Below are 20,125 nucleotides of genomic sequence, written 5' to 3'. Positions count from 1 at the left end.
TTTTGTTTTCACATGAATCTCATACCTTTAACGGCATAGAAACACTTTATATCATACAAAAGAATTAGAAGGGAACATGGTGGGGCATCTGGAGAGGGGGCAAGAGCAAATGAAGCTGAATGAGTTTAGAAAGTCTGAAGCCTTTGTTCTGAATGGTTTTCAAGTGATGGAAAACCGGAAGAAACTTTAATGTTGGGCAGTATGCTTGTATGGTCATGAGGCAACAGTCGAGGAGGACTATTCATGGAGATCAGTGCTACATCCACTGGCAATGCTCTTCTCTCTGCCAGGCTGGTTTCTGCTTGTATTGCTTTAACTTTAGCATTCAGTTTTTTGTCTTCAAACTAAAACAATCCAGTACAAATCCTACGGTCAACAGTTTCACAAAAACACCTCTTCGGAGGGGTTACAGTCAAAGATAAATGACTCGCAAAAGTCACTCTCAAAATTGTTAATAAAAAGGAAAACAGGAAGTCCGAGAACAATGGGCCTAATGTAATTTCCATTAACCCAATTCAGAGAGTTTTCTTCCCCAGTCTTCCTCCATTTTTTCTGTTCAGTGAGTAAGACCAGTATATCAACTAAAAGTATCCAATTGACTTTAGTTGTTTCCTCCCAAACAAATTCCTTTTAAAATTTTACTGCTCTGAATAGTAAAGCGAGTTAGCAAAGATTGTGCAGAACCATATGTTTTGGGAGAGGATTTTCAAGAATAAATCAGGGTTTGACTTTCAGGCCTCTGTTCCAACCACTTGCAAGAAAGCAGTTTGCTAGAGTGCAGATAGTTATGGAAAGAAATGGATTACAAAGTGAAATCATGTGGAAAATTAATTCGTATTGGTAAACATTGTCTGCGCCATCTTGCCTTTTTCCCAATGCCACACTTTCGTCGCACACGGCAGCCAGTTTAGATGCCTTGATCAGACCCCCCTCTCTGCACGCCGCCGATCCTCAGCACGGCTTTCCTCCCTCGCAAACATCTCCCCCACGCACTGGTCACCCTCCCTCTCTCCCTCTCATGCATGGGCCATAAAAACTCCTCCATCTGCGCTGCTCTTCCCTGGGAATCACACCCCGTGCCTGCCCGACACCTCCCTTTCTTCCTATGCGCTATCACACCCTCTGACACCCCTCTTCCTCCGTGTCAGATTGTCCAGGCCGGTCCCAGGCTATCACCTAGCCCGGCGGATGCAGTTTATGGCCCCAACTGTAAAGAATCGCCCCTCTTCAAAGGAGTTACGATAGATCAAGGCCCCCACCCCATGGGATCCGTCACACCACACGCATTCCGGGAATCGGCGGAATGCCCTGCTGTTCCTGTCGTCAGATGACAGTCCTGTATTATGATTGGGGAGGGGATTCTCACTGTAAGGGTGCGTGGGAGCGGGTCAGAAGCGGAAGATTCCGGGGATGTCTTTCATACTTCAAAGTACCTTTATTGTAATAAAGAATGTCTTCCTGCCATTAATGCGTGTATAAGAGGCCAGGCCTGAGAGATGCAGTTAGAGCACCTCGAGAAGATTCCCTGTTGGTCTGATCTGACGTGTTCTCCTCCGGAGAGAATAAACCTTTGTTTCCTGCCTTCCAGTCTCCAGCGCCTGCCTCTTCATTGAATTATACTTTGTGGGATAAGAGGCGACATCGCCGGGCAATACTTAAAGTTATTTTGTTCGTTGATTGCCTTCCTGCTTTACAATTGGCGCCCAAGGTGGGGCCCATCAGCGACACGTGGATCCAGTGGGAGAGGTCCTGACGACAGAGTGAACGACTGCAACGATCGGGAGAGCTCCTGTCCGATAGACCCTCGTCTGACAGCCGATCATCCAAACTTCACTGGTTCCAAACCGACCTCTCTCGAGTGATCTACGGTCCTGACTGGGAACCATCAGGAGTGCCGCGGCAATATCGGAGATTGGAGGACGATCGGGGGCTGGACGCGGAAGACGAGAAACAGCCCATGCGGTCCGGGTAAGGTCGTGTAAAAACGACAAATTGCGAAACGATGATGGTTCTTTGAGACATTCGCTGCTTACAAACAAGGAAGAGTACAAATACTCTATCTTCCTTTGTGGATAGTGAAGGGTGGGTAACGCGGACTTTTGTCCCCCTTTGTAATCTGTCGTGCCTATCTTTTCTCCCCACTGTTTGTTTGATTGATTGATTGATTGTCAGAGTAGCTCCCTTTTCTTTGATTGTCAGAGCAGCTCCTTTTTGAGGCATTCCCTGCCCGCAAACGGTGAGGGATAAAAAGAGTCTCTCTCCCTTTGCAGATAGTGAAGGATAGGTAACGCGGACCTTTGTCCCCCTTTGTAATCTGTCGTGCCTATCTTCTCCCCACTGATTGTTTATTTGGATCTAGTTCTCTTGAAGCATTCACTGTTTGCAAACAACGTAGAATAGCAGTATTCTGTCTAGTCTTTGCAGGTAGTGAAGGATAGGTAGTGCGGACCTTTGTCCCCCTTTGTAATCTGTCATGCCTATCTTTTCCCCACTGAGTGGTAGCTGGTACAACCCGGACCGCTTGTTAGAGGTGGATCATCCAGTCCCACTGGAAGGCACCCCTAACAAGGACATGTTCACAAAGCATGGATTAGTCGCTATAGCATATAGCAAATTATGGCACAGGTATACGAAGAAGGAACCCCAGAGTCAGTGGCCACTGATAGGATCCTTTGAAGAAAGCAAACTAGACGCATTAGATGAAGTTCTAAAAACTCGTAGAACAACACCGACCATGCTAGACAGCGTTGGCCTGTGGCGCAAAGAAGCTGTACAGCGAAAAAAGAAAGAGGAAGCTAGGAAAGACAAGGAGCTACGTAAAGCAGCTCACCTAGCCGCAAAGAAACTAGAGGAAGAGATAAAGGAGAGAGAGGAAGCTAAGCGGAAACGAGAAACCGAAACATCGAGTCAGTGTCCCGTTAGAACACCCTCTGCGCTCTACCCTGAATTACCCTCGAAACAGCGAACCAACGATGATCTCTTATTAGGTCCTCCGATCATCTACATGCCCCCTCCATATGCCCCTTCCCAACCTTCAGCGCAACACTCGCTGCCCCCAAGCACAGGCGAGAGTAGCCCCAGGGCCTCGGCCCCCATGGCCTCCGCGTCGGCCGAACCCCTTGTACCAGATATAAAACAAGCAGCAATATTAGATGACCATGAGGCCCGAAAGACAGATCTCACGAGAACGAACAGGTTGAACAAAGATGAGCGAGCAGGGATTGATAAAGTAGTCAGGACACTAGTAGAACGAAAGGAGAGTGAGGAGCACATCATGGATATGTTCAACTCATACGCGGGAAGCCACAGACGACACTTTGTCGTACGACTGTGTTATTACGTCCTAAATGCTTATGAGGACCGATACCGAGACAAAGGTCCCGAGAGCCTAACGGCTCTGTATAGAAAAGTCGATATCTGGGATGAGGGCGAGTGTGACGTGACGGACCTCCTTGCGCGTACGCTTGAGGTTTTCCGCCACCTCACTGAATCAGAGTTGGAAGCTAAACCTACGACACCTGTAGCGACCGAACCACGAATAGAGCAACCTAGCACCATGATGCCGATAAGAGAGGCTGCCCCCTACTGGGTCCCCCCACGAGGTCAGGGAACACACGATGATGTCAACCATCAGGATGCACGAGGGAGGGTAGTGTACAACTGGGTCTACCAACCATGGGATCGGCAGGATATTCTGACGTTCCGAAAATCTCTACCTGATTTACGGAAAAACCCCACTGCCTTCTACACTGAACTAGGTACAGCCTTAGGTTCCACTATCATGACCCTAGCGGACATCGATTTGTTCTTCGGGTTATGTCTGCCAGCTGATGTGTGGAAGCAGATCCGCAAGGTCGACCACCTTGAGCTGTTCGGATATACCTGGAGACAACTCGATGAAATCGACAAGCAACGAGGAGCCGGACAGAAACCCGTAACGGCTATTCTTGAACTCCCGGACAAAATCGTCCAGAAACTCAAAACCCTGATTCCCGAGAAGAAAATAGACTGGTCAATAGTGACGGCCTGTAGACAGAAACCGCAAGAAGACGCCTCGGAATACTTTTCTAGGTTCGAAACGGTGTTCTCCGACTACAGCGGCCAAGATATGACCACTGCAACCGGACACCACTTGTTCGTCCAGAACTTTGTGAAGGGTCTGGTGCAATAGGTTTCTCAAAAGCTGCAGGCGAGCGAAAGCATCTGGGCAGCCTCTAAACCCGCGGCTATCCTCCAGATGGCCCAATACTATGAGCATCAGAAGAATGAGAACGACAGGGCATCCGAACGGAAAAAGAAGGAGTTGAAAGAGAGGGTTATGATAGCTCAACTGCAGGGGGTGACGATAGGTAGGGAACCCTCCATAGGAAACTACCAGTCGACAGCCCCTAAGAATACACCCTCCAGAGAACGAACGTCCGTACCCTATGCAGGTCGTAGGGATTTAGACGAAAACCAATGCGCGTTTTGTAAGGGATACGGTCACTGGAAGTCGCAGTGCCCGGTCCTCCATGAAATGAACAAGAACCGAGAGGCCAGGGACGGGGCAAACGGACGAAAGAACAGGGACCAGGGACGGGGACACACCAATGACGCTAACTATGACAGATCAAACCGACCTAACACCTTTGACCACCCACGACAGAATCAGTATCAGCAGTCCGATTGCGAAAACGCCCACGACTTCGCATAGGACAGCCAGGGACAAGGGAGGGATCCAGTCGAGCTTTGTGTTAACCAGCAAGGTCCTTATGTCACTGCTAAGGTCCTGGGTACGAAGTCCCCATTTTTGGTGGACACTGGGGCAACACGTAGTGCGTTATCTAAACGACTGATTCCAAGGGCACCCTTGTCTGGCTCACACGTGACATCAATAGGATTTGATGGAACGCCCTCTACTAATCCCTTATCTGCACCGATTCCCTTTGACTTAGAGAACAACATCACGGACACGACCTTCCTGCTATCCTCCAACACACCCGACGCCATTATGGGTCTTGACCTCCTGAAACACTTTCGAGCCACCATTCGGTGTTCCCCAGACGGAGTACGAGTCATACTATACGATAACCAAAATCTGTTCAGGCCTTGTCCCACCCGACGCATGTTTTCCATCACTGACGCCGACTTGTCCCTACTAGACACTTTACCCTCGTACCTTTGGGCCAAGACCGACTCGGACGTAGGACGCATGATGATAGACCCTGTGCACATCACTGTACGGTCAGACGCTATGCTCCCAAAGCTCCCACAGTATCGGATATCGCCCGAAGGCGAGAAGGCATTGGTAGAAATCATTCAGTCCTTAGTCGATGCAGGAGTGGTAGAGGAAGTAGTCAGTAACGTCTGTAACAGCCCTATCCTACCCATTGTTAAGAAGCAAGACGAGGGAGATGAGAAGGCTTATCGCTTCATCATTGACCTCCGAGAAGTGAACAAAGTAGTTGTACCTCAGTACCCAGTAGTCTCCGACATCACCACTATCTTGACCCTGATCCCCTCCACTGCCACTGTCTTCACTGTCATAGATCTCAAAAATGTTTTCTTTTCCATCCCCATCCATCCAGACAGCCGATACCTCTTCGGATTCACCCTAAAGGCCCGTTCATATAGATTCTGTAGAGCACCCCAGGGCTACACTGAAAGCCCCAGCATCTACAGCCAGGCTCTCAAGAGACAGCTGGACGCAGTCCAGCTTCCGGACGGAGTGGTGTTAATCCAGTATGTCGACGACATTCTCCTGGCTGCCGACACCACTCCACTTGCCACCGCAGCCACCATCCAACTCCTGCACTTCCTCGCGGAGAACGGTCACAAGGTCTCCAAGAAGAAGCTGCAGTTCTGCCAACCCCAGGTGACATACTTAGGCCACCTCCTGTCCAAAGACGGGAGGAAGCTCACACCCGATCGGATCCGGACCATCCTAGAGACCCCTGTCCCCAAAACTCAGAAACAAGTTCGCTCCTTAGTAGGTCTCACGTCCTTCTGTCGGCAGTGGTTGCCAAACTTTAGTCTCATAATCAAACCTCTACTCTCTCTGTTAACAAAGGATGTTCCCTTCCCACTCCCTTGGACCCCTGAATGCCAATCCTCCTTTCAAGAACTACGAGATGCCCTTTGCTCAGCCCCTGTCCTAGGAACCCCCGACTACACCAAGCCCTTCTCCCTCTTCACCCACGAAAGGGAGGGGTGCGCTTTGTCTGTCCTAACACAACCCATGGGTCCCAAACAACGCCCTTGTGCCTACTTCTCTGCCACTCTTGACCCCGTAGCCAGAGCTATGCCCGCCTGCCTTCGAGCGGTAGCTGCCGCTGCCGTCTCTATCCGACAAAGTGAGGGGATCGTACTTTCGAATTCCTTCACTGTGCTGGTCCCCCATGCTGTCGACACACTCCTGAACCAGACCAAGACTCAGCACCTGACTAGCGCACGACTGACTGGTTACGAATTGACTCTGCTTGCACCTCACATCACATTGAAACGATGTACCACTTTGAACCCTGCCACTCTGTTACCCCTCCCTGATGACGACCCCAATGTATCCCCTATGCATGACTGTGTGACCCTCACGGACGAGCAAACTAGAAGTAGAGCTGACCTCCGTGACACTGCTATCCCAGACCCTGATGGAGAGCTATGGGTGGACGGCTCGTGCATTAAGCTCCCCGACGGTACGACCTCAGCTGCCTATGCAGTCACCACAGCCCGGACGGTAGTTGAGACGGCCCGCATCACCCAACGGTCCGCACAAGCAGACGAACTGATTGCTCTCACACGAGCATGCATCCTAGCAGCAGGCACAGTCGCAAACATTTACACTGACAGCCAGTATGCCTTCGGGGTGGTTCATCATTTTGGACTCTTATGGAAAGAAAGGGGATTCCTGACTTCACATGGCACACCCATCCTTCACAGAGATCTAGTCTCTGCCCTGATCGAAGCAGTCCTCCTCCCCAAGCGGTTAGCGGTGATCAAATGCCAGGCGCACAAGAAAGTAACAGATCTCATTGGACAAGGGAACGCACTAGCTGACACCACAGCCCGAACCACAGCCGAGAATAGGACGACCACACGCATGTACGTGACTAGGTCACAGACGGAGAAATGGAAGGACGCTAGAGAACACATTAGGGACATACAAATGGCCTGCTCCCCCCAAGAACTGACTGAATGGGCAAGGGTGGGACTGAAAGATGATGAAGGCTGCTGGCTGACAAAAGACGCGAACAAATGGCTGCTACCCAATTCCTACTTGATCCCCATACTGACTATGGCACACTCCCCAGCACACATAGGATCTGCCCCCATGATTGAACTCATCACCCGAGTCTGGCACAACAACAAGATTCCCGACTCTGCTAGACGCCTAGTTCAGCAATGCTTAATCTGCTTGCAACACAACCCAGGGAAAGGAGCTGTTGTCCCTCGGGGTGGGTTCGGGGTCCCCGACCATCCCTTTGAAGTCCTACAGATGGACTACGTTCAGCTAGAACGTTGCCTGGGTTTGAAGTACGTCCTTGTTGTCGTGTGCGCCTTCAGCAAATGGGTGGAGGCCTATCCCACACGCGACAACACTGCCATGACCACTGCCAAAGTCCTGTTAAAAGATTTTTTCCCCCGATATGGCCTTTGTCGAATTTTATGGAGTGACAACGGCCCCCACTTCATAGCTGAAGTTATCCAACTTATCCTAAAAGGGTTGGGTGTAAAACAGAAATTTCACGCAGTCTTCCACCCCCAATCTGCAGGCCTGGTCGAGCGTCACAATGCCACACTCAAGCTAAAAATCTCTAAGATTGTTGCCTCCACCGGACTGAAGTGGCCTGATGCCCTCCCATTGGCATTGCTATCAATGCGTTCCACCCCCACTAAGCACCACTTGACCCCCTACGAAGTAGTATTCGGGCGACCAATGAACATTTGGGCCGCGCCTAGGCCAACTTCGATTCATGACGTCCCAGACGTCCTAATGTCTGACTATCTGTACACCCTCACTAAAACCTTAACTGTCATTCATCAACAGGTGCTGCAAGCCATCCCAGACGCTTCCAGGGGCCCAGGACACGACATTCGCCCAGGGGATCACGTCTTGATCCGCAACTTCCAGCGTGCCAGAAGCTTGGAACCTCGGTGGACGGGCCCCTGGCAAGTCCTAATCACTGCACGGACGGCTCTCCGAGTAGAAGGCAAGCGTCACTGGGTGCATGCGCACCATTGTAAACGCGTCCCATCAACCCTGACGACGGAAGAAGACATCGCGACTCAAGAAGAGCTCCTGACAAAAGACAAACCATCATTGAGCTGTTACACCGACACAGAGGCACTCGAACTGGCAAAGTTTCCCGACCCCACCGTGCCGTCCAGAGAAGGGTACAACCTGCGTAAAAAGGGAGGAGCTTTGGCAAAGCAGACCACTGACTAGGTAAAATCTCAGAGCGGTAGCCTAAAACACTCAAGGTTGCCCAAAGAGAAGTCAGAGAAAGTCGGTGGTTCTGCCCGCGACCGAGCACTCTGAAGATGATGGAAGCGCCCGATTCCCCAATGATGGAAGCAACCGGATATCCGAAGATGACCTACCGAAATCCAAAGACTGACAAGCTGCACAGCTCAAAGACTATAGCCATTTTCGTTACCCTTCTCTTTTGTCTCCTCCTCATGACAACCTTCTGGATCGCCGAAGAAGGCACACCCGCTCACAAAACGTTGCTCCCCACTGAACTACCGACAGCTACCTCGGAACACTTCTTGATTGCCCTTTCACCACAGCTCCGAGAAAGGCGCAGGGAGTTCTGGAATAACTCCTTTGTGCAACTGCTACACCAACACAACCTTGCCGCTAATGCCACTAATTGCTGGATCTGTGGGCTGCTGCCCCATGCAACCGGACACTCCATCCCATTCATTCCTTCGCCTTTTTCCATCCACGGCTCCTGTCTTGCCTGGCTGATCCTTCTGCAAGAAAGCTTTAAAGACAATGCCACTTCAGAAAGAACTGTTTCACATTTCTACCACGGGATATGGCTGAATAAGACTGGGCGAACCGCTACTCCCTTTTGCCCTCTGACCTCTGGTGCCACTATTCACATGGACATCCCTGCCAAAGAGCGAGTGGAAATGCAGGTGTTCCATAACCCAGCCAGACCCACTTTCTCCTACCTCCGGAAACGAACAGCCGCCACTCTGACTGTGGCCCTGTCTGTCGTCAACGTCTCAGGCCTTGTGTGCATCGAAGGCCTGGGAACGCAACTGGTGGGCCACAGCGCCTGCGCCATCACCAGAACACTGGATTCATCCGACCCTCCCTCCTTTGTTACTTCTCCAAATATGTACTTTGTTTGCGGCACCAAAGCATACACCTGGCTCCCCAAAGGTTGGGGGGGGGGGCACTTGCTACATTGCCTTCATTCTTCCACCTACGTATGTGGCCCCGGCAAGCCACCACCGGCAAAAGCGTGCAAGGGACATCGACCAGGCCGACTCTACAGGGGCACAGTTCTTGGATGCCGCGAAGGGACTTGTGCCATTCTGGGGTCCGATGGCGAACAGCCGTGCCATCCGACATTTGACCCAGGCAGTTGAAACCACCATGAACATCACAGCTGGCATCTTGACCAATAACACCGCAGAGCTTCAGGCAGTCCGCCTGGTGGCTCTTCAGAACCGCCTTGTTCTAGACGTGGTTCTGGCAGACCGAGGAGGAGCATGCCGCATCATTGGGTCCAGCTGTTGCACCTACGTGCCAGACAATTCACCTTCTGTTTACAAGGCCATCGAACACCTCCATAGACTGTCCTCTGAAGTGCACCAGGAACAAGAAGGATGGTCGCTTGGGAGCTGGTTCTGGGACTCACTGAAAGCCTGGGGGTGGAGGTTGTTCACATTCATTCTAATTCCGATTGTGGTGCTATGCGGGTGTTGCTTAGGTATCCAATGTCTGCCTCCTCTGTGTTTATTATTTTCGAATTGCATTTGCCCAAAGACTTTGGACTTACAGACTGAACGCATGAAAGCTTTGTATGATGCAGAAGTACGTGGCATTATGGGGATCGACCCGAATTAACAAGTTGGCGAGAAATGTTAAAAGGGAGGACTGTGGAAAATTAATTCGTATTGGTAAACATTGTCTGCGCCATCTTGCCTTTTTCCCAATGCCACACTTTCGTCGCACACGGCAGCCAGTTTAGATGCCTTGATCAGACCCCCCTCTCTGCACGCCGCCGATCCTCAGCACGGCTTTCCACCCTCGCAAACATCTCCCCCACGCACTGGTCACCCTCCCTCTCTCCCTCTCATGCATGGGCCATAAAAACTCCTCCATCTGCGCTGCTCTTCCCTGGGAATCACACCCCGTGCCTGCCCGACACCTCCCTTTCTTCCTATGCGCTATCACACCCTCTGACACCCCTCTTCCGATTGTCCAGGCCGGTCCCAGGCTATCACCTAGCCCGGCGGATGCAGTTTATGGCCCCAACTGTAAAGAATCGCCCCTCTTCAAAGGAGTTACGATAGATCAAGGCCCCCACCCCATGGGATCCATCACACCACACGCATTCCGGGAATCGGCGGAATGCCCTGCTGTTCCTGTTGTCAGATGACAGTCCTGTATTATGATTGGGGAGGGGATTCTCACTGTAAGGGTGCGTGGGAGCGGGTCTGAAGCGGAAGATTCCGGGGATGTCTTTCATACTTCAAAGTACCTTTATTGTAATAAAGAATGTCTTCCTGCCATATATGCGTGTATAAGAGGCCAGGCCTGAGAGATGCAGTTAGAGCACCTCGAGAAGATTCCCTGTTGGTCTGATCTGACGTGTTCTCCTCCGGAGAGAATAAACCTTTGTTTCCTGCCTTCCAGTCTCCAGCGCCTGCCTCTTCATTGAATTATACTTTGTGGGATAAGAGGCGACATCGCCGGGCAATACTTAAAGTTATTTCGTTTGTTGATTGCCTTCCTGCTTTACAATCAGACAAAAAGCTCCCAGTGATTGATATTTTGTGTAAATAAATACCTGATCAAATCCTCGAAGAGGTATGCTTCTCACCATGGCGGTGGTGTCCATTCCAAGGCCTGTGAGAAATCCAGCGCATTCAAGAGAAACATCTGGCCATTGTGCAGTCAAGGACAGAAGACCCTGAGAATGGATGCCTTCCAAACATGTACATTTCTAAGACAATTTTCTCACAATTCCTTCACTCTGTAACCATCTGTTGCAATAGATCCTCTATACTCTGAGGCTAATTCAAAACGTATCTTCATGTTCAGAACGTGTGTGTGCATATGTGTATTTAGTTTCACGTATTGTGAAAGTAGTCTGGGAAGACGTCAGAACGTTTTACACAATTAGAAAGAGGCCAAAATTTACCAAAAACAGAATGGCATTTTATGTTACATAAAATAAGAATATATATATTGTGCTTCATCAAGACATCCTTCATGCAACAGTCAGTCATTAAAACTACAGTTTGCCATGCACAGACATTATTAGGAGTGCTATTACAACAATAAGGGCTTGTGTGGCTACATACATTTTAAAGGTCTGTCTAGTTAAAATATTGTTATAGTTTACAGCTTTGGGGTTCTGTACAGTGTACTAGACCTACAAATGGTAACATAGCAATTTATATAAGTACATACACACTTTTTACTGACGAAGTCAGAGGAAAAATATACATTTGTCTACTAGCTATAGTAGCAACGAGAAGAATAAAAAAAACATAACCTTGGGAAACAGCGTAAAGACTTTAGAAGTAATATAAATGTGTACTATGTCAGTGTAAGCAAACATCATTGGTCCTCAGGTAGATGAATTAGGACCCAAAAAATGGAAGGCAGAGGTGCAAGCAACCAAGCTCAGTTATCCCACAACTGATAACCTCAAGAAACTGAGGTGGCCACAACTAGGTAAGATCCAAGTGGTATCCACTGATCCCAACTGGCAAAAATCACAGCAGACACCACGAGCAATTGCAATTTTGAATACATTTACCACTGTTACTTTGCGATAGTTTGCCGGGTCTCTTTTAACATAGCGTGGCGATGGAGTGTTTGGTTCTCTGTGCCGATCCTAGTACGAGAGCCAGAGGGAGCAGGTATTCACAGTAAAACACAAAGTAAACTAACAACAGTTGTTGGATACTTGGGGAAAGGGAGAGGGGTGTAAAGTTCTCCTTTTATGGAGTAATTCATGCAAATCCTTCATACGTGCCAGAGAGCGGACAACAAAACAGGCACACTCCCTGGGACACAGTTACACAACCCTAGAGATGCATGAAGAACCAATCTATATTCTAAAGACCTAAGAAGGACTGCATTTTAAGAACATGTTTCAGGTGGTGCTAGCAAGTCCTATTGCAGACGTTCATCAAGAAAGTGTCCCAAGTCAATCCTAGCTTAGACCCTTTAATGCCATGGTGTGTTTATTACTTCAATGGGCTACCTAGCCAGTTCATGCTTAGCTTAAACTCTAAACAGCATCAATCAGGAAAGTGCAACCAATGGTATTTCACCGAATAAAGGATACAGCTGGCTCCAACCACTAATCTGTAACAAAAAATAAGCATAGAATGAATGAGTCATGTCTCTTTATTAACACGTGTAGTCTTCAATCATGCCATGTTAGGCCTGCCAACTGACTTCAGGATAAAACACTTCAGCTTTTCAAGTGGCTCAGCTTCCTGAACCTCAACAAAAAGTAATGATGAAGCTGAAACTTCGCTTTTGAGGTCAAGGATTTTTTTGTAAGCAAAGATGGACGTTAGAGTAACCAATATTAACACATGAATTCATTTCCAATGTAAACCAATGTAGAATACTGTAATTCGGCTGGTGTTCACTGGGCCATGTTACCTTCAAACAGAGTGAATGGAGGCAAAGGAGCAAATGCACAATATCTGATGTTGTACATTAGATGATACAAGAATGGGGAAACGGCCTGAACAACGCGGGTAGAGCCACTTGTGCCATTTTTATGCAAGTGCAACTATGCTTGCCTTAACCATGCATATGTCTTAACCGCGCATATGCGTAGTTAAGGCAATGCACGGTCTAGAGGGGGTTGAAGAGGTTTTTAGGGCTTGAGGGAGGGGTTGGGTTAGTTTTAAGGGCTCAGGGTGGGTTTGGGGTACTTTTTAGGATTCTAGGGGGGCTGGGATAGTTGTTATGGCTTGGGACGGGGTCAGGGTAGTTTTTAGGGCCGGGGGGGGGGTTGAAGACGTTTTTAGGGCTCGGGTTACTTTTTAGACCTCTGGAGTTGGGGTAGTTGTTACAGGTTAGGGCAGGTTGCATAGGGTGTGATCTTGACCACACATCCCTATATCAGTCATGTCTTTACCACAAAATTGCGTAGTAAAGGCATGCATGGCGAAGGCATGCGTGGTGAAGGCATCCTTTGTTCAGAAACATTTGTGGTTTAGGCAGCGTAGTAGAGACATGCGTGGTTTAGCCACGCGTGCCTCTGTCATACAACCCAATACTGAGCTTCTACAAGAGTGCACAGCAAAACAATTATTTTGCAACTGAAGCTTATTTTGCATATTATGTTTGTTGCAAATAAAACATTCAGAATGTATTTAGTACAGATCTTTCATTTTCAGATTTTCCAACTGCTTTCATATATATATATATAAGGAAAAAACTTTTAAAGATAGTACCGTTATAGAAAATAACACTCCTTCCCGCGGTTTCAGAGACTGATTTATTAAATACCTAAACAAAAAAAGTATTGACACCTTGGCTACCCAAAACAATCACTTTTAGAAAATTCTGCAAGAAATTAAATCTCTCAATCATTTAAATAAATGTACACGAGTTTTAAAAAAAAAGCTTAGGTTTCTATAATATTAGTCTGGCTACATAGAATATATTTGTTCCTTATAAACACTGGAGCATAAATTTAAAAAGTTAAAGTTGAGTACATTAAAAAAATAACTGAATTAACAATGGGTGCTGAAGAGTGCGGGTGGACCAACTTGTTCTTAGTCGGAGAACTGTGAACGTGGACTCTGCCTTCAATGAGGGGGACAAGAGAAATGCTAGTGCATAGCACAGAGGGCTGTGGACCCCCTGGGAGGCTCAGGGCCTTGCAGCTATGCCTTGGACGCCCAACCTCTGCCTGGACCACAGGACGTGTCCAGGGCGGCGTGGAGTGGGCAGCCATTCATTCAGACAACTTATTCTGGACTTTCAGAATGGTGGAAACATTTGGGTGAATTTCACCTGTCAAATGGCAGTCAAGTACATTGGAATAGGCAAATTCGAGTTTTGGATAATCTGTTCGCCTACCACTGACCAATTAATCAAGGCCCTGTGCCTCGGTTTATCTGATTGGGTGCAAAGCAGCCATTCAAAACAGCTGAACCACAACACACCTTTCTGGGCCAGCTTTGTGTGCAGTGCAAGCAGTACAGGTTAGGCACTGGGGGCGATTTTCATTGGTGCAGAATTCAAGTCCAGACATGCTAACAATTCATTTATGTTAGCAGAGCGCGGGAACATGCAGAATTTCCCAAATCGCATTTTGGCAGAATAATTTTGCCCTCTTCTACTGAAAAACAAAAAAACCACTGCCACAGATTCCCCCATCAGGAGTATGGAGGAAAAAAGTGATCACTCATATGAGTGGGGCACTCAAGTAATGCTTCCTTAAACCAGAATCGAGCAACGAAAACACAGATTGCACAACAGCACATACCAGAATCACGAGACACCTGGTACTCTGTCTTCTTTAAGGAAAGTATGGCCTTCTTGTTATCTGCAACTTCTCTTTAGGTGTGATTAGCTTCTTTCCAGCAGTCTCAGTGATAAGGCATTCTTTATTATAATACCGAGACGTCTCCCGTGCAAGCACACTAAACCTTTTGCTTCCACAGCACGTAAATGATCCCACTATTTTATGGCATCTGTTTCTTTTTAAGAACAAGCTTCACTGTGTTGAAAATGTCCCAATTTCAAATTATCCGGTCACCACATGTACATCATCTTCCAATTGCGATAAATAGGCATGTTTTATTTCAACTATGCGAAACAATCCACTGCAAAACAAAATGCAGAAAGAAAAAACATGTTGCATCTAACATACGCCACTTTCATGAACTAGAATTGGTACTTACTTTTTCATACTAGCGCCTCACTATAACCCGCACCCCCGCCGTGCAGTGTTGTCATCAATATTCTATTCCAGATGCTGCATTGACATGATCAATGATGTCATATAGAACATATTACGTATGATTTAATATATGAGGTCATAAGCAGTGCAAGGCGAGGGTGTGAATTATAGTCACTTCAATTAAATAGAACTGGTGAATTTCAGTAGGTTTTAGAGATTAAAATTCAATGTTGTAACTGACACTTTCACCGAACTATATCACTTCAAATTTTATTTTTTACAGTGAATTTTTTTTATTTATTAAAATGTAATGTAAGATATTATTACCAAACCTAATTACAATGTCACTTTAACCTTTGTTTTTTTTCAGTGAATTTCTTAGGTTTTCTTTAACATAAAGCAATATTTTATTATCCTACCCAACTAGACCTGCAGCATGGGGTTGGCCACAGGGCATGGCCCGTTGCCAGGCACTGCGCCCAATCCTCGTGAACTGTCAACTCTGCACAAGGTCTTTTTCTTGCATGGTGTGGGATTCGCTGTATGGCCTGACAGACCCAGCTGCAGACCAACCCCCTTGATTTTACCACGCTCCGAGGCCCTGCCTTATTTTTTATTTTTTTGCGATACTGAGTTTCTACAGCAAATTTACACAGGCCCGCACTGTGCACTTAAGTACTGACATGTAGGTAAAAAAAAATTGCTTCTTAATTTGACCTGGGGAAGGGGGAGGGAGTTAGGTGTTGAGAGTACCCCCTACATTTGAGATGTCATTAGCCATGTCACTGAACATGTCGTAGGTTATATATAATATGTGACGTTATAAGCAGTGCATCGCTGGGCACAAGTACCCCACTGAACGATTATTGGTGAAGTTTAATGTTTTTGGGAGTTTAAAATGTAACACTATGACCAACATTGTCACCGGGCTACAACATCCCTTTAACTTTAGTTTTTTATGTGAATTTCTAAGGTTTGTTTTTAATGTAAGTTAATGTCTTTTTTCTGGACCTAACTATAATGTCACTTTAACATTTTTTTCTTCAGTGTATTACTAGGGTTTTTTAACGTAAAGTAAGATCATATTACAAGTAGTAAGACCATAATTGCCTCCTCAATGAGTACCAAATACCTCGCTGTAGCACTTGACACTAAATGGTAGCGAAGCCAAGTAGTCCAAGGCCTACTCAGGAGAAGTGGAGTGCGCTGGCAGTCCAAATTTGCTGACACGCAACAATAATACTCAATAAATTATTGTACACTCAATGCTCTTTCTTGTAAAATGGAAATGTACATTTATTACACACATACTACTAAATACTACACATTAAATAGATGGACATACCTTTGGTAACACCCTCACATAACATTTGACTCCAAGGGAGAAATGACCCCCATAGTAACAACCCCACTACTATGCCAGATGCAACATCACAATATAAGAGGGTGGCGTTTTAAATAAGGAAGGCCTATTGGTTTTGTAAAAGGGTCACCACATTAATAAATCAGCCACGTCATATTTTACCATTAAATCCAATGGAATAAATAACCAGGATCCAATACGTTCATTAATTTATATCCTTAATTAAAACAACTATAAACATGTGATTTTGAGTCTTTCGTTAACACTCTTTAGGCCACCAAATACAGCCATAGGACCAACCACTAGGGGTCCCTGCACTCCAGCCAAAGAGCATACAGCTCCATTCAGAGTGCTTCAAAAAACATTAAAAGCTATCCTGGCGTCATGCATTCAATGTTTCAAGAGACTTACTGCAAGTTTTAATAAAACATTCCTGGGGAGCAGCTGCACTCCTTGCAGCCCCCACAACATTTAAACACATGGTTGGTGGTGCATTAGACTCTCCGTGTGGACCCAAGAGGAAGAAGAAATGCATAAACAAAGTCCTTGCAGGTCATTATTGGGCACTTCTCACTAGAGCAGTGTATATTTAATGAGTGGCTCTGCTCTCTTTCTGTGAGGCCGCTGCAGTCTTTTTTTAAATGCATTTTCTGTGTGTCCACGTCTGACTTGGGGAACTCATAACTCAGGCTTCCATTAGGCGGTGTGTGGGGGGGACCAAGGTTGGAGCCGCCCTGCCGGCTCCACAGCCAGCACCCACCCTTGGGTGATGGGATGGCATGGGAACAGACCACAGTTTTTACAAACAAAATGTGGGTGCTCTGCCTCACTTAGGGCACCCACAACTCAGGGTGCAGCTGGGGGTACCGGAGGGAGGTCAAATCCTCTGGTCCTGCCTGCTACCGAGCCATCACCCATCCTCGTATGCCAGTGTGGGCGCCTGCCTCAGTTGTATGTAGTACCACCCAGCCGTAGCAACCTTTCTTTCTGCACCCGCCCATTGCGGGAGCAATTCAGTGTTCCCTACTCAAGCTCTTCTGGGCAGAGATGAAGGCCTCATTGAGTGTCCTGGGGAATGGGATCCTCAAGGCCAAAACATTGCTCCTGGGTGGGGCGCCACACATGAGTCTGCCTTCCCAAAATATTTTTTAATAAAAAATGTTTTACACTTGCAAAAGGCCCAAGGGGTGGGAACACAGGGGCAAAAGTTTGCTAGGGCCAAAACGGGAATTATTTGTTGATGTTATTCAGCACCGACAAACAAGTTTTTTTGTGATGCGGTTCAACATCTGCAACATGTAAAAAGAAAATTGATGGACAGAATGTTAAACAATGTCATACATTCACCCCAGTAGAGAGATCTGGGCCTAAATCCATTGTTTTTTGCTCCCCATGCCATTCAAGTTTAAACCCAGCAATATGCAAATCAGTTTTAACCAGGCTCCCCATGGGAACAATCCAGCCCGAACTGCAAGGCCAGGTCCTCCCTGGACCGAAAACAAGCATCCTGGGGCCGGTTTCGGAGTTTTCCATCTGCAACTTGCATTGGCAAAGCCAAAGGGTTGGCTAACACCTTTTAAAGGTAAAACATATGATTTTCCAAATGCTTGTTTTCTTGGCGGACATGGATTACTAGGCCTGAAATGTTGAGGCTCATTAGTAATAACTGTCATCTATATTGACTTTGTTGTAGTTCAGATACTTTTTAGGTATTGATACAGCAAATTTACATTGACTTAAAAGGTGTTTTATATATATTTCTAGTATAAATGTTTATAATGTCTGAACAAGGACCTTCTGAAATTATGAGATTGCGCGTGTTTAATCTTTTCCTGGAGTTTTAGTTTCTGAAATAAATCTTTAAAAAACTAATTATATACTTCCACATAAGACATGAATTTTTTAAGTGCAACGTCCTTTCTCAAGGAGGTCTCTTGACACTACTGAGAGATCACAGATCTTTATTGATTGCCAACCAAGGGCATTAATATGGAATTCGAACCCACCGTCCAGAACAGAGGATTGATCGGGAGAAGAGACAATATTCCCATTGTTAAAAAAATATATGGTCGAGAGCGAGAAAGACTTGGAATTTCCTATCTACTGTGCCAGAAGGAATGACCACTGAGTTTTTCAAACCTCGAACCACGAATAGCTTGTAACTGGGTACTCCAAAGGAGGCCTGCTTCCAATGATGGAGCAGCATTCAGTTTACAATATGCCTCCAGGAATAGTGCGCAAATGACCCCAGAAAATTGCTTCTTCGTGGCTTATTTGGACAAGTAAGGCCTATTGACTGAAGAGATGCTAAACCCTGCAGCCTCCGAAGAACATTCAAAGGTGTAAACATATCCACATCCCTTTGACAGACGGCGGCCTGGCAGGATTGTTGCACCTTTGTGGAGAGGCTTAGACAAGTACAGCCCAGCTCGGACAGGTCCAGTGGCCTCCGAGCTGAGCATTCAAACTGTTCCCAAGAAAAAGGTTGAAATGGGAGAATAAATGTGTTCAGTTCCAGCGCTGGGCTGAAGGTGACGCGTTCAGTGGATGAGAAGGAGGCAGACGATCACCTGAGATGAAAGTCGCCGAACTGCTCTCATCTGGTCGGTCGGCAGAGTGGCCCCTTCACCAGTCACCACGGGATGCAATGCAGAACACTGCATCACACCAACGGGAAAGCAAGGGTGGGGGCGGGGGGAGCCCGGCACCATGCGCGGGACAGACGCCAGGGACTGTAAAAAGGTACGTTGGGTCGGAAATCTAAAACTAATGTTGACGGCTGAGGAGAACCCCTGCAAACCCATCGAAAAAACAACCGGACACCTCCCCGGCCCCGCCGAACTCAACAGCTACCGGTGCCATGTGTCCAGGACATCAAGTACTGAGAGTTACTGGCGCCGCAAACCACAGCACTAAAAGAGCGCCTTGAAATAGAAAGCGTCGGGTCCACCGGGCCTCGGCTGTGGGTGGCCAGGGCGCAGATCCGCGCGTCTTTGACGCATCAAGGGATGCTGCGGCGGCTCAGGTGGACGTCAGCGCTAATCCTCGCAGGTACTAATAGCCTAATTCCACCTCAAAGAGCACGAGGAGGCTGCACGTGCCCCAGGGCGGCAGCGCGCGCGGATCCCACCTGAGCGCGAGGTGACAGGAATGCGCCTGGAGGCGCTGTCAAGAGTAAGGCGCTGTGGAAGCCGGCGCGCACGGCGGGGGTGGCTCGGGTCAGCCCCGGGAGATCAAAGGATCAGACGAGATTGAGTGGAGAAGTGAAATGGTGAGAGTGGAGAAGTGAAAGGGTGAGAGTGGAGAAGTGAAATGGTGAGAGTGGAGAAGTGAAAGGGTGAGAGTGGAGAAATGAAAGGGTGAGAGTGGAGAAGTGAGAGGGGGAGAGTGGAGAAGTGAAATAATGAGAGTGGAGAAGCGAAAGGGTGAGAGTGGAAGGGTAAAAGTGGAGAAGTGAAAGATTGAGAGTGGAGAAGTGAAAGGGTGAGTGGAGAAGTGAGAGTGGAGAAGTGAGAGTGGAGAAGTGAGAGTGGAGAAGTGAGAGTGGAGCAGTGAAAGGGTGAGAGTGGAGCAGTGAAAGGGTGAGAGTGGAGAAGTGAAAGGGTGAGAGTGGAGAAGTGAAAGGGTGAGTGGAGAAGTGAAAGGGCGAGAGGAGAAG

General features: G+C 47.5%; 1 protein-coding gene across 1 annotated transcript in view; it reads right to left on the bottom strand.

The window, feature by feature from the left end:
* The window catches only part of TXNRD2 (thioredoxin reductase 2), a 422,726-nt gene that overhangs the window by 221,378 nt on the left and 181,223 nt on the right, over positions 1 to 20,125 (bottom strand). The window contains exons 9-10 of the mRNA XM_078667932.1: positions 12,519 to 12,538; positions 11,007 to 11,098 (exon numbers count right to left, since the gene is read on the bottom strand). Coding sequence (XP_078524058.1) covers positions 11,007 to 11,098; positions 12,519 to 12,538 — 112 coding nt within the window. The remainder of the gene's footprint in view (positions 1 to 11,006; positions 11,099 to 12,518; positions 12,539 to 20,125) is intronic.

Source organism: Lissotriton helveticus, chromosome 11 (assembly GCF_964261635.1).
Source record: "Lissotriton helveticus chromosome 11, aLisHel1.1, whole genome shotgun sequence".
Taxonomy (NCBI): Eukaryota; Metazoa; Chordata; class Amphibia; order Caudata; family Salamandridae; genus Lissotriton; species Lissotriton helveticus.
Note: the sequence above shows the minus strand (reverse complement) of the source record. Positions and strands in the feature narration are given on the sequence as shown.